General features: G+C 36.5%; 2 protein-coding genes and 1 long non-coding RNA gene across 6 annotated transcripts; 1 reads left to right on the forward strand and 2 right to left on the reverse strand.

The window, feature by feature from the left end:
* Positions 1–1,547: 1,547 nt before the first annotated feature.
* LOC110860348 (solute carrier family 25 member 35) lies at positions 1,548–4,428 on the reverse strand. 2 transcript variants are annotated; one of them, XM_022109393.2, is made up of 13 exons: positions 4,205–4,428; positions 4,034–4,104; positions 3,812–3,958; positions 3,216–3,683; positions 3,132–3,150; positions 2,963–3,058; positions 2,789–2,871; positions 2,662–2,716; positions 2,525–2,601; positions 2,262–2,420; positions 2,136–2,178; positions 1,911–2,066; positions 1,548–1,784 (listed from the first exon to the last, which is right to left on the reverse strand). In XM_022109393.2, the coding sequence occupies exons 4-13, from the start codon at positions 3,258–3,260 to the stop codon at positions 1,603–1,605; spliced, it is 915 nt and encodes a 304-aa protein (XP_021965085.1). In that variant the 5' UTR covers positions 3,261–3,683; positions 3,812–3,958; positions 4,034–4,104; positions 4,205–4,428; the 3' UTR covers positions 1,548–1,602. The 2 variants fall into 2 exon arrangements, with proteins under 2 accessions (XP_021965085.1, XP_035702563.1); XM_035846670.1 differs by having other exon boundaries at positions 4,034–4,124.
* A 335-nt stretch (positions 4,429–4,763) lies between these two features.
* LOC110841754 (solute carrier family 25 member 35) lies at positions 4,764–7,404 on the reverse strand. Its single transcript, XM_022087450.2, has 11 exons — positions 7,220–7,404; positions 7,053–7,142; positions 6,920–6,966; positions 6,665–6,693; positions 6,372–6,586; positions 6,111–6,280; positions 6,016–6,050; positions 5,843–5,936; positions 5,706–5,770; positions 5,553–5,636; positions 4,764–5,469 (listed from the first exon to the last, which is right to left on the reverse strand). Exons 2-11 carry the CDS (start codon positions 7,134–7,136, stop codon positions 5,360–5,362), a joined length of 933 nt encoding a protein of 310 aa, XP_021943142.1. The 5' UTR covers positions 7,137–7,142; positions 7,220–7,404; the 3' UTR covers positions 4,764–5,359.
* A 23-nt stretch (positions 7,405–7,427) lies between these two features.
* LOC110841755 lies at positions 7,428–9,673 on the forward strand. 3 transcript variants are annotated; one of them, XR_004833717.1, is made up of 3 exons: positions 7,428–8,152; positions 8,239–8,564; positions 8,683–9,673. It is a non-coding gene; the product is annotated as an uncharacterized LOC110841755 (long non-coding RNA). The 3 variants fall into 3 exon arrangements; XR_004833718.1 differs by having other exon boundaries at positions 7,542–8,394; positions 8,465–8,564; XR_002547249.2 differs by having other exon boundaries at positions 7,542–8,564.
* Positions 9,674–11,901: the final 2,228 nt, after the last annotated feature.

Below are 11,901 nucleotides of genomic sequence, written 5' to 3' on the forward strand. Positions count from 1 at the left end.
TTTCGACTTTCGGTCAGTCCAGGACTGTCCTTTTGCCTTTTCGGTCAGTCCAGGACCGTCCGTTTCGACTTTCCGTAAGTCCAGGACTGTCCTTTTGGCTTTTACAATACAAAAATTTGTACACAATTCGAAAGACATGAAGAACCTCCGTTCTTAGCTCGCCCTGCGTAGCACGGGAGCTATTGAATTCCTCCTGTCCGTCCGTCTGTCTGTCTGTTAGTGAATTTGGTGCAAAATTATTTGCTAATTATTGTTGCAGGGCGAGCTAACCTTACAACGGTTTATTTTGTACTCTGAAAAATTGTATTGTAAAACTCCGCGAAAATAGGTGAATCAAAAACTGAGGCAAATAAACTCGCGAATATGAAATGAGACCCCCTCTACGCAATGCGTCTAAAACGATAAAAACCTATAGTACAGCTTTGCTTAGCCCGAACCAGGATAAATCAGTAAACCCATGTTTGTCAGTAGTTTCTAAAAAAAATAACGTGCTACAATTTGACACTAATTATTGCATTAACTACCTAGCGTCAATTATTCATATTACTTCCCACCAAATTCTAGAAATAGTTACTGTTCCTTGACTATTCACAATGACCAGTGGAGGTCGCCCGTATAAAAATTTCGAAATTCAACCGTCCTAAATGCTAATCATAAGTTATTTTTCGACTCCATAATTTCACCTGAATATATCAATTTTTAGAAATCTGTATGGGTCATCCCATAGTGTCCATCTGGTTACGTTTTGTTCATATTTAACTTCATATTATTGCATGAGTATGCACCAGGGATTATGAAAGTATGAAAATTTAACAACTTGGGTGGCACAGGTATCGCACTAATGACATCAGAACATGCACAGCTTCAAAACGCTGGAGTTAGTCTTAACATCAACATGACGTGAGCAAGCTATTAATGTACATAATATGTGCATTACATACTATTTGATACATGTAACCTGTCTATGTCACATTGTTCACTTAGGTATATGAAAGCAGCGCAAGTGGGTCAGGACGTCTTAATAAAGGCTAGGACGGATAAGGTGGGTTCACAAGTTGCGTTTTTGTCGGTGGAAATCCTCAGCAAGGCTACAAATGAATTGTTGGCAAAAGGAAGCCATGTAAAATTTATTGGACAAGCCATAGTACCTCCAAATCCGTAGATATTTATGGTTCATGAATTATTAATAGACGATCGGGCAATTTTTTTAAAAATCGCCATAAAATGGCTATCAGTGAAAATTTCTAAATTCCTGATGTACCGTTGCAAAGGTGGTAAGGAGTAGATTCAGAAAATGTATACTTTATGTTGAATCACACGTTGAGATTCTGTAGACCACACAAAATTTTTGAGTTTATGTTTTTCCAATTACCCAGAATTTAACACTGTGAGAGATTGATAGCTTACATTGCACGGTATAGGGAACTTCGCCCAATCGTCTATTAATTATTCACAGACCATAGTGTTGCTCGTGTGTAAGTTATTTAAGGACGATGATATGTAACTAACTAATAATATAATCAGTATAATAATTAATAAATCAAGTATCCAAAATAGACAACACTGACTGCATTTATTCCATAATATTCCTTTGTCAAATTATTATTTGCGTTTACTCTCATATAATTTGTATTTAGTTTTCAAAAAATCCCAGGCAACCAGCGTTAACAGCGTATGTGGCCCTAGTCGAAAGTAGTTAGCTGTCCATCCTTTAAAGAAACCAAGTAAACCTTCTGATTGTCCTATCTTCATTCCACACTCCATTATGTTCTTGTAAAGAATTCCTATCACAAAAATATGTTTTTAATACGATAGGTTTAATCGTTTAAATTTTTAATTCGGATTTGTACATTGCTACATTCTAAACGGGTTAGCTGACTCGAACATCTGAAAAGTTTTGTTCAACTTACCATTTCCATACTTATCAACCCCTTGGTTATAAAATCTTGTCGAAATTAAATCGAACGGTGCCATAAAAAAACTGACAAAAACCCCTGCAATCATGCTGGCACAAAATGGATTGAGCAAACTGCCTTCGCTAAACAATTTTTGACGTCGTATGAATTCTGTAGAAGACAAGAAAAAAATATGATTTTAATATAAGTTCATAGAGGTTATAAATAAAAGTGCATTACGGATTGACTCATCAAACACTGGCAATTGTACTGCAGATGCAACCTACAGAAAATGGGAGTAATTATTATAATACTGAACAGTGAACTCCTTTGAATTCTTTGAAAATTGATAGGAAGGTTATTTACCACGACTCGAGGCACTGAACTTGTGCATCCTCTCCAGAATCCTGCTAATCCCCATTTATTATAAATTTCTCGAAATGCTGGAGTCATTCGTGAATGTGAATGCTGCTGCCCTACAGCTATTGTGGGATCATTGGCTCTTGACTGAAGTTGAGTTTTGACCTAGAAAATGAACCCCGCGTTTAATGATAATTATTCAGTAGTATCCTAAAAAGTCAATCAAATCAATTAAATGATTTAAAGTCACTTGACTTGTGCATGCATACCAAGAAGAAAGGAGATCCGACTGTCGCCCCTATAGCTCCCGCACACGAGGCTACTAGGACGCTCCCAGCCATGGACACTTGAAGTAGAAAAGTTGATTACGTAAAAAAATAATTTAGTAAAAGAACGAACAACTTACCTTCCCCCTTCTTATTTTTTGTCCACCCAGAATTCGTACCCATTTGGTATATCCCCTTAATTAATTAATGATTATTATAGTTACATACATTATTATACGTGCATATTTTAGTTAATTATTTAATTACCAGCCTCAAGCCATTCATAACCCACTGATACCATAATGCTGGAACCAATCCCTTCTGTAAAGCTACTACGCCATCTTTCATTCCTAAATTTTAAATACAATTTTTAATTATTAAAGTATAAAATAACGTGAATATTTTTCTTTTAATGTATAAAATCCACAGAAATATATTTACCTATTGTGTACGCTGCATGAAAAACATTTTTATAATGAACACTGTACTGTCCCCTGGCTTGGAGCTCGCCTTGAAGTTGCATTCGAATTTTAACAACTGCAAATTTTAAATTATTCAATGGTCAATATATGGGTGTGTCAATCGATAAGCCTACGTATAAATATCTTACCTTCCAGTGGGTTTGAAAACTAAAAAATGATAAAAACGTAAAGTAAATCCAATTACATATGTGTGTATTATAATAATGTCTTACAAAACCGGCGCCCACTGCGGCGATTCCACCCAAGGCCAGCTCCATTATTGCCTGACTTAATTAATTACTGAACAAAACTTACAACTAAACTGGGGCAGAAAGGAAGTGGGGAAGGGGAAGGGAGCTAACAGCGAGAAACGTAATTTCTAACTGTTCGCAACCAAAAATGCGAATGAGTATTTAACTTCATTTAACTGAGATTAAATTATGATAACTGGACGAAACAAGCTAAGAAGTAGGTGAGATGTGTACTGTCACAACGTGACAATACATCTGACCGTGTTGGAGGAGTTGCTTATTTTTTTTACATGGAACATGCAGTGACATCATTGTTCTGTGAGTTTCAGTCTTTTCATAAAGCCAGGTAATAGGAGACATAGAAGTCAAGGTGAAGGCTGTGGCTACAAATTGTTACAAATTGATATACGGTAACTTTTCTTCACACCCTATTTTCTCCGACATGCAACCCTGGAATAGATAAGTAAATCATTTCCATTTAGCGGGAGGAAAGATGTTAATTATTTCATTCCGGCTGCTGCCCATTTGAGCAATATTGTTATATCATCGGATGTGTTGTTTGAGAATTGATGACTTACGATTTCAAGGAGGAGAAGGAGAAATGCATTAGACAAAATTATTTTGGTCGTCCGAATGCGATGGCAGAAAGTTCGCAACAACCAACCCCCTGATCAGCAAGCAGACTCTCATATCTTCATAATGATTGCAAGATTAGAACCTCCGATCTGATAATTGACGCCATGAGAAATTAAGATCACGCCACACATTAAACCCAACCTTCATGGAAGAAGTTGACTTACAATTGTACTAATCGTAACTTAGCTGATGCATTCTTCTTCAACCATTAGGATTAGTACGGATTACGGAAGTACTAAATGAAAAGTCAGAAATCTTTGAATTTTTAAAATTAATGCGTTCCTTTTTCTGAATTTTTAACTGTATATTTCTCGAAAAATAATTAAGTAACTCACCGAAAAGCTCAAACCTCCATAGTTTGTTTGTTTCTCAAACCTCCATGGTTTGTTTGAAATCTCGAAACAATGGCACCGGGGAGCTGACATGCCACAGACGTCAGACGTAACACGGGTTATGACAAAGCATTAATTACGTATGTGAACCCAATTCCTAACATTTAGCGTGTTTGGCAGAACTTGTAGTTTTGTATAAGAGTCAAACACCTGCATTCATTCCGTGCGTGTTCCCAACAAGTTTAAAAATCATAAACACAGGCACATGAACTCGTGAACCCGAAGAAAACCCGGGTGTCGCACAGAGTTCCGATTATTCTGGTATTTACGAGAGGATGAAACATGAGAACACAACAAATTACATATATGGTTTTAAAAGTGTGTATATGTTTAAAATGCTACCAATCAACTTAACACCTTCCAATTCTCACAAACATACATGCATATGTATTTATCACCGTGTAACTGCCTTCTTAGTATGTTGCTTGAGATTGGCATGCTTTAATTCATACATAATTTTCACGTGATAGAAAATAACACTTTAATTGCTCATACAAAACAGTTTTTCTTCAAGAGCGTTTTATTTTGTTGAATCAATCAATCAACTCGTCCAAATGTAAGATTTGTAAACTCGAGTCTGACTTGTGACACATTTTTTGTAATATATCGTTTGAACTTAAATGGTAAATTTGTATATAGTTATTCGAAACGCAGTCTATATTTCGCTACATCGAAATATTTTAATACTGATTAGCGACGTGTCTTTGATAGGATTGACAAGAGAGTGCAGTTTACATATGTAAGTATCATTTTGTCATCAATTCGCGTACTAAGTAAATTCAACAGTTCTACACTTTCTGTGAGCAATTGAAATTTACTAAAAATAATCATTAAAAGTGCGGCCAACCGTTTGTTTAGAACATTATCGCTAAATTCTGCATAAATACGTATACTACTATGTATACTGTTTTGTGATAGCATCAGAGAGTAGTGGACTATTTGGCTTTGTATATGGTGAAATTATATAACAATTTGTGGTAAAGCTCCTAAAACGGGTTTTGTCTTTGTAGCTTTCACCTTATTTTGCATTTGAAAAATATAATTTCCTAAACTAATGATAGTGGCCATCTCCAATTCAGTTGTTATTAAATATTAACATTATAAATTTAAGCCTTTGTTCTTTTCTTCGTAAAGTCGATGATGGTGCTTTAATCGATCCCAGGCAACCAGCAGCAAAAGTGTGTGTGGCCCTAGTCTAAAGTAATTTGCTGTAAAATAACATAACACATATCACTGTAAATATTGTCATCATAGCTTTATCTTGTACATTTATGTCTGTATTAACTTGTACCTGTCCATCCCTTATAGAAGCCCAAAATCCCCTCTTCATGGTGAACTTTTCGCATGCAGTCAAGTACTGAGGAGTATAGCAGACCTATAGTGCCATTTAATGTACATTTACCTCCATGACTTTAATAAGATATGTAAATCATTGTCTTCAGACCTTTTCCATTAATATCAACTGCTTGATTGTAAAATCTTGTGGCGACGAGGTCGAATGGCGCCATACTGTTTGATTATACAAGCCACAAAATGTACATATATTTTATACTATGCAATTGACCATATTATCACACTGACCTGATGGTAACAAAAACTCCAGATATCAAGCTAGCAAAAAACGCAGTCTTCCATGGTCCATTATGAGGGATATACTCGCTGGCCCGGACGAATTCTATTTTTATATTATGAAAGTATTTATCATCTACAAAAAACTCACTAATCCAATAAGAATTACTGGCTGGTCAATTTACCTAGAGCCTTTTCAAACGTTACCATTTGTACCGCACTGCGAAATTAAATAATTGTAATAATTATTAGTGTTTAATTTAATACCCAGTTTATATACCTTCCAATTGCGACTCTTGGAGCGGCACTCGAACTACCTCGCCAAAGACCAGTAAATCCGAATTTTGAGTAAATGGATTTAATAGCCTGGGCCATCCCTCCCGTATATTCATGCTGATGACCCACAGCGATTGCGTTTACGTTAGTTTTCGACTGCAAATGAGTTTTTATCTGTAGAATAGATTTAAATATATTATAGTAGGACTTGAAATATTGTATAATCACCCTGTGGACATAGGATTTGATAACCACAGTCGTTTACCAGGTAAAAGGGAGATCCTACGATAGCGCCAAAGGCACCACAGGCGGCACCTGCAATGATTGAACCCCAGGGATTGACCGTTCCGTCTTTTCTTTTAGTGAGCCCTTGTTTTTCTGCTAGTTGATAACTTCCAAGCCGTGTACCGTTCATGACAAATTGGTAGAACAGAGCTGGCGTCAACCCTTTTTGAAGGGCGAAAATTCCTTCTTTCCTCCCTTAATAAACAACATACTAAATTTAAATTTAAAAATTTTAGATCGTAGTACTTAATTGATAATCGCTCTACGAATTACCTATAATATATGCAGCATGAAATGCATTCCTGTTTGAATTATAAATGAAATTCATCGATTATAAGAATACATACAATTTCAATGTACAAGAACTTATAATAAATACATTATTAGCCAGACTTCACTGGGAATTAGTAGGGATTAAATAATAATACGGTCATTATGCGCAGACTTGCATATTATTTTAAGTCTGTCAATAAAAATCTTTTAATTGTATATACAATACGCAATATTTGAGAATTAGGAAGACATTACCGATAATGGACAGCATATTTTCCCCTTGCTTGAAGTTCACCTTGTAACTACATAAAGAACAAACAAATTTTGATTTCTCAAAACCAAAAAAAAACGACCAAATTAATTCTGACTTGACATGAAGATTACTAACCTGCATTCGAATTTTAATAACTTCTAGAGGGTTACTAAAACTCCCAGCGAAAACCGCAGACATCCCTCCAATGACGAGCTCCATTATAATCTTAATTTAAGAGTCTTAAATTAAGATTCTTAAATCTTATTTATATTTATTTATGGAACTCGCATTCAATGACGTACCACTAAATAACAATACTTGGATGATTAAGGTTCTAGCTTTGTCTCAATCTATAATTTATCACAGGGTACGAATTCTTAAAATATATCTTTACAGTTTACATATATATTTCAAATATTTTAACACGAGGTGATTGCGGGCAACGGTTGACGGTAAAACAAAATGAATGCAGCATGTGAAGGCCATGCATGAGACAATAAGTCAATAGCACAGATATATGTGCATAAGGAGTCGAGTTTACGAAAATCCCGTAAAAAACTTTGTACCTAAATGCTCTTGATGATGTCCATATACGTAAAGTGTAGCATTTACATGGCCATGTTGACTATTATTCATTCAGTTTTAAAGATTATGGGATTTGTTTAATCTGAACCACTGCCTACATGTACTGGGCATACACATAATCCAATTTTTATCGCGTGCACTGCGTACTATTAAATAATTACGCCCGAGTTGTGGTAAGGTTAAGGTGACTTTAATCGTTAGTTATGAAACAGTGGCACCTCATTCAAGCTGAGTTGAACATTTATAAACATTTATGTCCCACATAATTAATTATGGATAACATGCGTGCAAAACGTGGGCTCTATTAACGGAAATTTTTCAAGTGGCATACGCGAAATCGTCGAATTCAATTCGCATTCATTCCTCGTATCATGTGATGAGGATAGAATTTTATTTGCATATATGTCTGGCAATGCACAAAATAATAAAAATAAAAATATTGTGCACATAGATTGCCTTGCGAGGAGAAGTGAGATTTTAAATTAAATCTGTCATCACATTGCTGGCATTTAGTTTTCTCCATTGTCAAGAAAGACAATACTTTAGAGTCCCAAGTCAACCGATTCAGCTTTGCACCGAGGGTCAAGTTTTTCTCTGCTTATGTCTGCATGCTAAGCATGCAAGATATGAATTGCCAATAAAGTCAAAAAGTATGCGTATGCTTATTTCCCTTGCAAATCTGGCAGAAAAGTGATACCCATGATTATGTTTGATCAATAGAACTGATTCTCTCTAGGCACGGAATTGTCAACTTTGCCAATTATGAGGAGAATGGAATCCAGCATGATAAATGACGGAATTCGGGTGAAAGAACTTTGGCAGACGAAGAAGTTCATTTCTTGATTTTCTCCGCGCACCAATGTTCCCTACAATTTCATAAATAAAAATGTCGGTAAATGACGTTCAGTTTACTTCCGATTCCAGAGCTGTTCATATCTCAAGTTGAGTTCCTTGATTTGTAGTCAAGTTATGCCAATATCATCTGAACGGAGATCTGGATTTGGCTTAAGCAAATGGGAACGAAATTATCTCAAATGCCGCTACAAGGCACATCGAAATAAGGTATGTCAGTTGTCCTAATAATGAAGTAATAATTACTGCCAATAGCAATAATTCCCAATAATTGGGTATTCGTAGCAAAATTGTTTCATGAATATTTGTTCAAACTCATTTGTAACAGATCGGGGTCGCCAAAGCAGCCGTTGATTCTAAAGCACCACCAGTGCGACCCCATGTGCAGTTTAAGGAGAAGAAGGCATTAATGGAACAAAGACGCCAAATTATTGTAATGCAAGAAAATTTTCGGGTTCTTAACCGGACTGCTGAAATAATGAACTGCAGTGACCCGGTTTATTCCAATAGCCTGGTGTCGTCTAAAAGCACCAAAAACAAGGAATTGACCTCGGTCACGAAGAAAAATATCCATGTCATTTTTCAGTGGTTTATTCACAAGTTTGGAAAATACGTACCGTGGTGGGCTCATATTAATTATTAGGATGCATATTACAGTAATTACATATTAACACAACTAAAAGTGTGCAGAACAAGAATAATGTAACGCATAGATTGGAATACTTTACTGCCATTATTATACATTTGTAAAAAAACGGATTGAAGAAATTTAATAAATGCTAGATTATCGCATTTTTACTTTTGGGACAATGTACAATAATGTGCAATGTTACATTCTACATTCTACATTAGTTAATCATCGAAATTCACGAATTATGCATTTTAATTCACAAAGCGATATAGGTAAATCATACTGTTTGGAACCTTCAGATGGCGCAGATGTAGCTTATTCTTGACGCCAATCAGAATTTTATCTTCCTAAGTTAATTGAAACTCGGGAATATCTATGAAATATACTTATCATTTCTAAATATATGTATTGTGGACACAATATTAAATGATTTAATTTTAATATCTTAATAATACAATTTTTCAACTCTGACGCATTATCGAATTAAATTATCTAGTTATTGCGTAGTTATGTACGACATTCACAAGTCCCACCGAACGAGACTAGAAATTATTTTGAATCAATAAAATGTTAAAAAATAAAATTATTGCAGTTGAATGCTGTAAATATGTGCACATCTGCGAATCTTCAAGTTTTGTTCAATTTGTAAAAAGTATGAGTGTAATAATAAACATTGTGGAGAAAGCAATCTGGTCTGTTAGCCCGTGTGGAAGGATTTTAATTAAAACTGAAACTTTGACATTTTTGTGACATTGGCATCAGATAGTAATGAATGTATGTATCTACATTTGTATCCTTATGTATGCATGACATTGGAGTGACACAATGCTCGACATCTCTATTCATACAACGTACTGAATAAATCTCGGTCATCCTTTCATCCCGTCGTCGCTTTCATGATCTCTGATTGAAAATGAAAATCCGTCGAGATTACAAATTAGAGATTATACCGTGAAAAACCTTGGGATCCGTTCGAGTATGAAAGTCCACACTTAATTTTTGTTTGTTCGTCACCACTTGGAAAGAGGCCATTATGATCACGGAAATTTCCAGGATGATGAAGGGAGGACCTTCAAAGTGTGAGAAAGATAAGCTTTGTGCTCTGTTTGCCCACTGAATGCTCTCGACCTCCACGCGCCCTTACACAGAATAGAACACAACGGGAGCGAACTTTCCCCCGAAAATTGGTGTACACGGAACCTTGGGTGATGACGATGATGAGGAAGTGAAAGCTATTCCGAATACCATGGAACCATTCAGTCGTCATATTGCTAAAGTATATGTAATGGAGGCCGATGTTTCGATGGTTTTCTGATATGAAAGGATAGGCCTCGAACTGTCGACAAGGTGAAAGCATGTATTCCCCGGACTGCAAACTTGCATTTCCCTCTTGGTTTCTTCTAAACTGTTGAATGCACATTGAACACTTACTTAAAACTCCAGCGGGTGGGGTACCTACTGACGACCCAGTTTCGAAGGACAAGGTCGCGCCTCGGCTCGTGTTTGCTCATATGCCCACCTCCAGGCAGTCGTCAGCTATCACCATTCGCCTCCTCCTCTCCTCTCACTCTCGGCTTTCTCCCTCGTTGGAGAGGAGGCGTTAAGCGGCCTTCCAGAAAATTACAGTCTTTGATATTTCCGCCTATTCAATAGTTGCAGTGAAGAATCAAACAGTTTGATTGAATTCAAAATCCCCTTTGTGACGCACAAGCCCTTCTGTGGGTGGCATTGACGGGAGCCTCTTCACTTTCCTTTCTAATGGAGGGTTAGCCATGCATTCCGACCAATTCACTCTTACTTTCACTTCCGGGGGCGAGATGGCAGATGGTTTTTTCTGTTGCCATGCATATTATCTATCTCCCTCCGCCCACGGTCCGGATAAATATAGTTCTAATATGAAGATCATGTTTAGCTAAAATTGCATGGAATTGTTCAATAGGTTAATTTTGAAGGAAATCATTTAGCCATTAGATATTTATTATTTGATTTGTTTGTAATGTGCTATCTTCGGCTTTCTCTGGATGATTGTTGTGTCCGCAGAGATAAATTTATAATGCAAAGTGTACCCATTGCATTATCATCATATCGACGGAAATAAGAATTCCCAATGCATATTTAATGATAAAGACCTTGCACTTCAAACCAGACATGAAACCTCCAGTCTCAAACCCACGTCAGCGTAGCTTATGGGTTTCATATGATAACGATTATTCAAACCACGTCGTTCAAACAAACTCTTAACACACAACTTGTAAATTTGCAACTGGCAACTTTCACTTGGCAAGTATTGCTCCATTTCACTTACAATCCATGTAGCTATGTATGGGCGTATGTACATATGCACATAGATTGAATACCTGTCCATGCTATGATAACTCCAAACTGCCTATTTATACATATGTACAGAAACAATGCATACATGCACCTCTGTTCAAGTCAATGTCAAGTAGATATAAATTTAGGCATAGTTATTTCAAATAGAATATTTATAAGCATTGCGCACAGTCAAATACTAACATATTCAATATCGTCCGAAACCGTCAATAATAATAGTACCCTAAAAATACAAGGAAATATTTTCATCTAGGAAATAAGACATTGATCTGTTAAGTTATCTACCACTTGAATTTTACCTTTTTTCCTGCTGCAGTCTATACACCATGCACCTTCCACCCACATCTACGGATCTAAAATTGGAGAAAGTTTCTGGCTTCTTCGCATTCACCTCACTTACTCAGCATTCCCTGCGTTGGCTGCGTTAACGGGGTCAAACGCACTACGTACGTACGTACGCAATGGAAAACGCATAACGCCCGGAACGAGTTTTGACCCATTTTCCTCCTTTGCTCGGTCGTTTTCAAGTTCGCCACGTGGCTGGCCCATTTCAGGCTTTTCCTCCCAATTCCAGCCCAGGCC

The sequence above is a fragment of the Folsomia candida genome, unplaced genomic scaffold, assembly GCF_002217175.1.
Source record: "Folsomia candida strain VU population unplaced genomic scaffold, ASM221717v1 Fcan01_Sc001, whole genome shotgun sequence".
NCBI classification, from domain to species: domain Eukaryota; kingdom Metazoa; phylum Arthropoda; class Collembola; order Entomobryomorpha; family Isotomidae; genus Folsomia; species Folsomia candida.

Coding starts and splice junctions, on each gene's coding strand:
- LOC110860348 (XM_022109393.2), bottom strand. CDS start 3,260: ATGGAGCTGGCCTTGGGTGGAATCGCCGCAGTGGGCGCCGGTTTT. Junction 2,067..2,135: donor AGTGTTTGATGAGTCAATCC/GTAATGCACTTT, acceptor TGTCTTCTACAG/AATTCATACGACGTCAAAAA. Junction 1,785..1,910: donor GGTTGATAAGTATGGAAATG/GTAAGTTGAACA, acceptor TTTTTGTGATAG/GAATTCTTTACAAGAACATA.
- LOC110841754 (XM_022087450.2), bottom strand. CDS start 7,136: ATGGAGCTCGTCATTGGAGGGATGTCTGCGGTTTTCGCTGGGAGTTTT. Junction 6,281..6,371: donor TAGGATCTCCCTTTTACCTG/GTAAACGACTGT, acceptor TCTATTCTACAG/ATAAAAACTCATTTGCAGTC. Junction 5,937..6,015: donor AACGTTTGAAAAGGCTCTAG/GTAAATTGACCA, acceptor ATATAAAAATAG/AATTCGTCCGGGCCAGCGAG.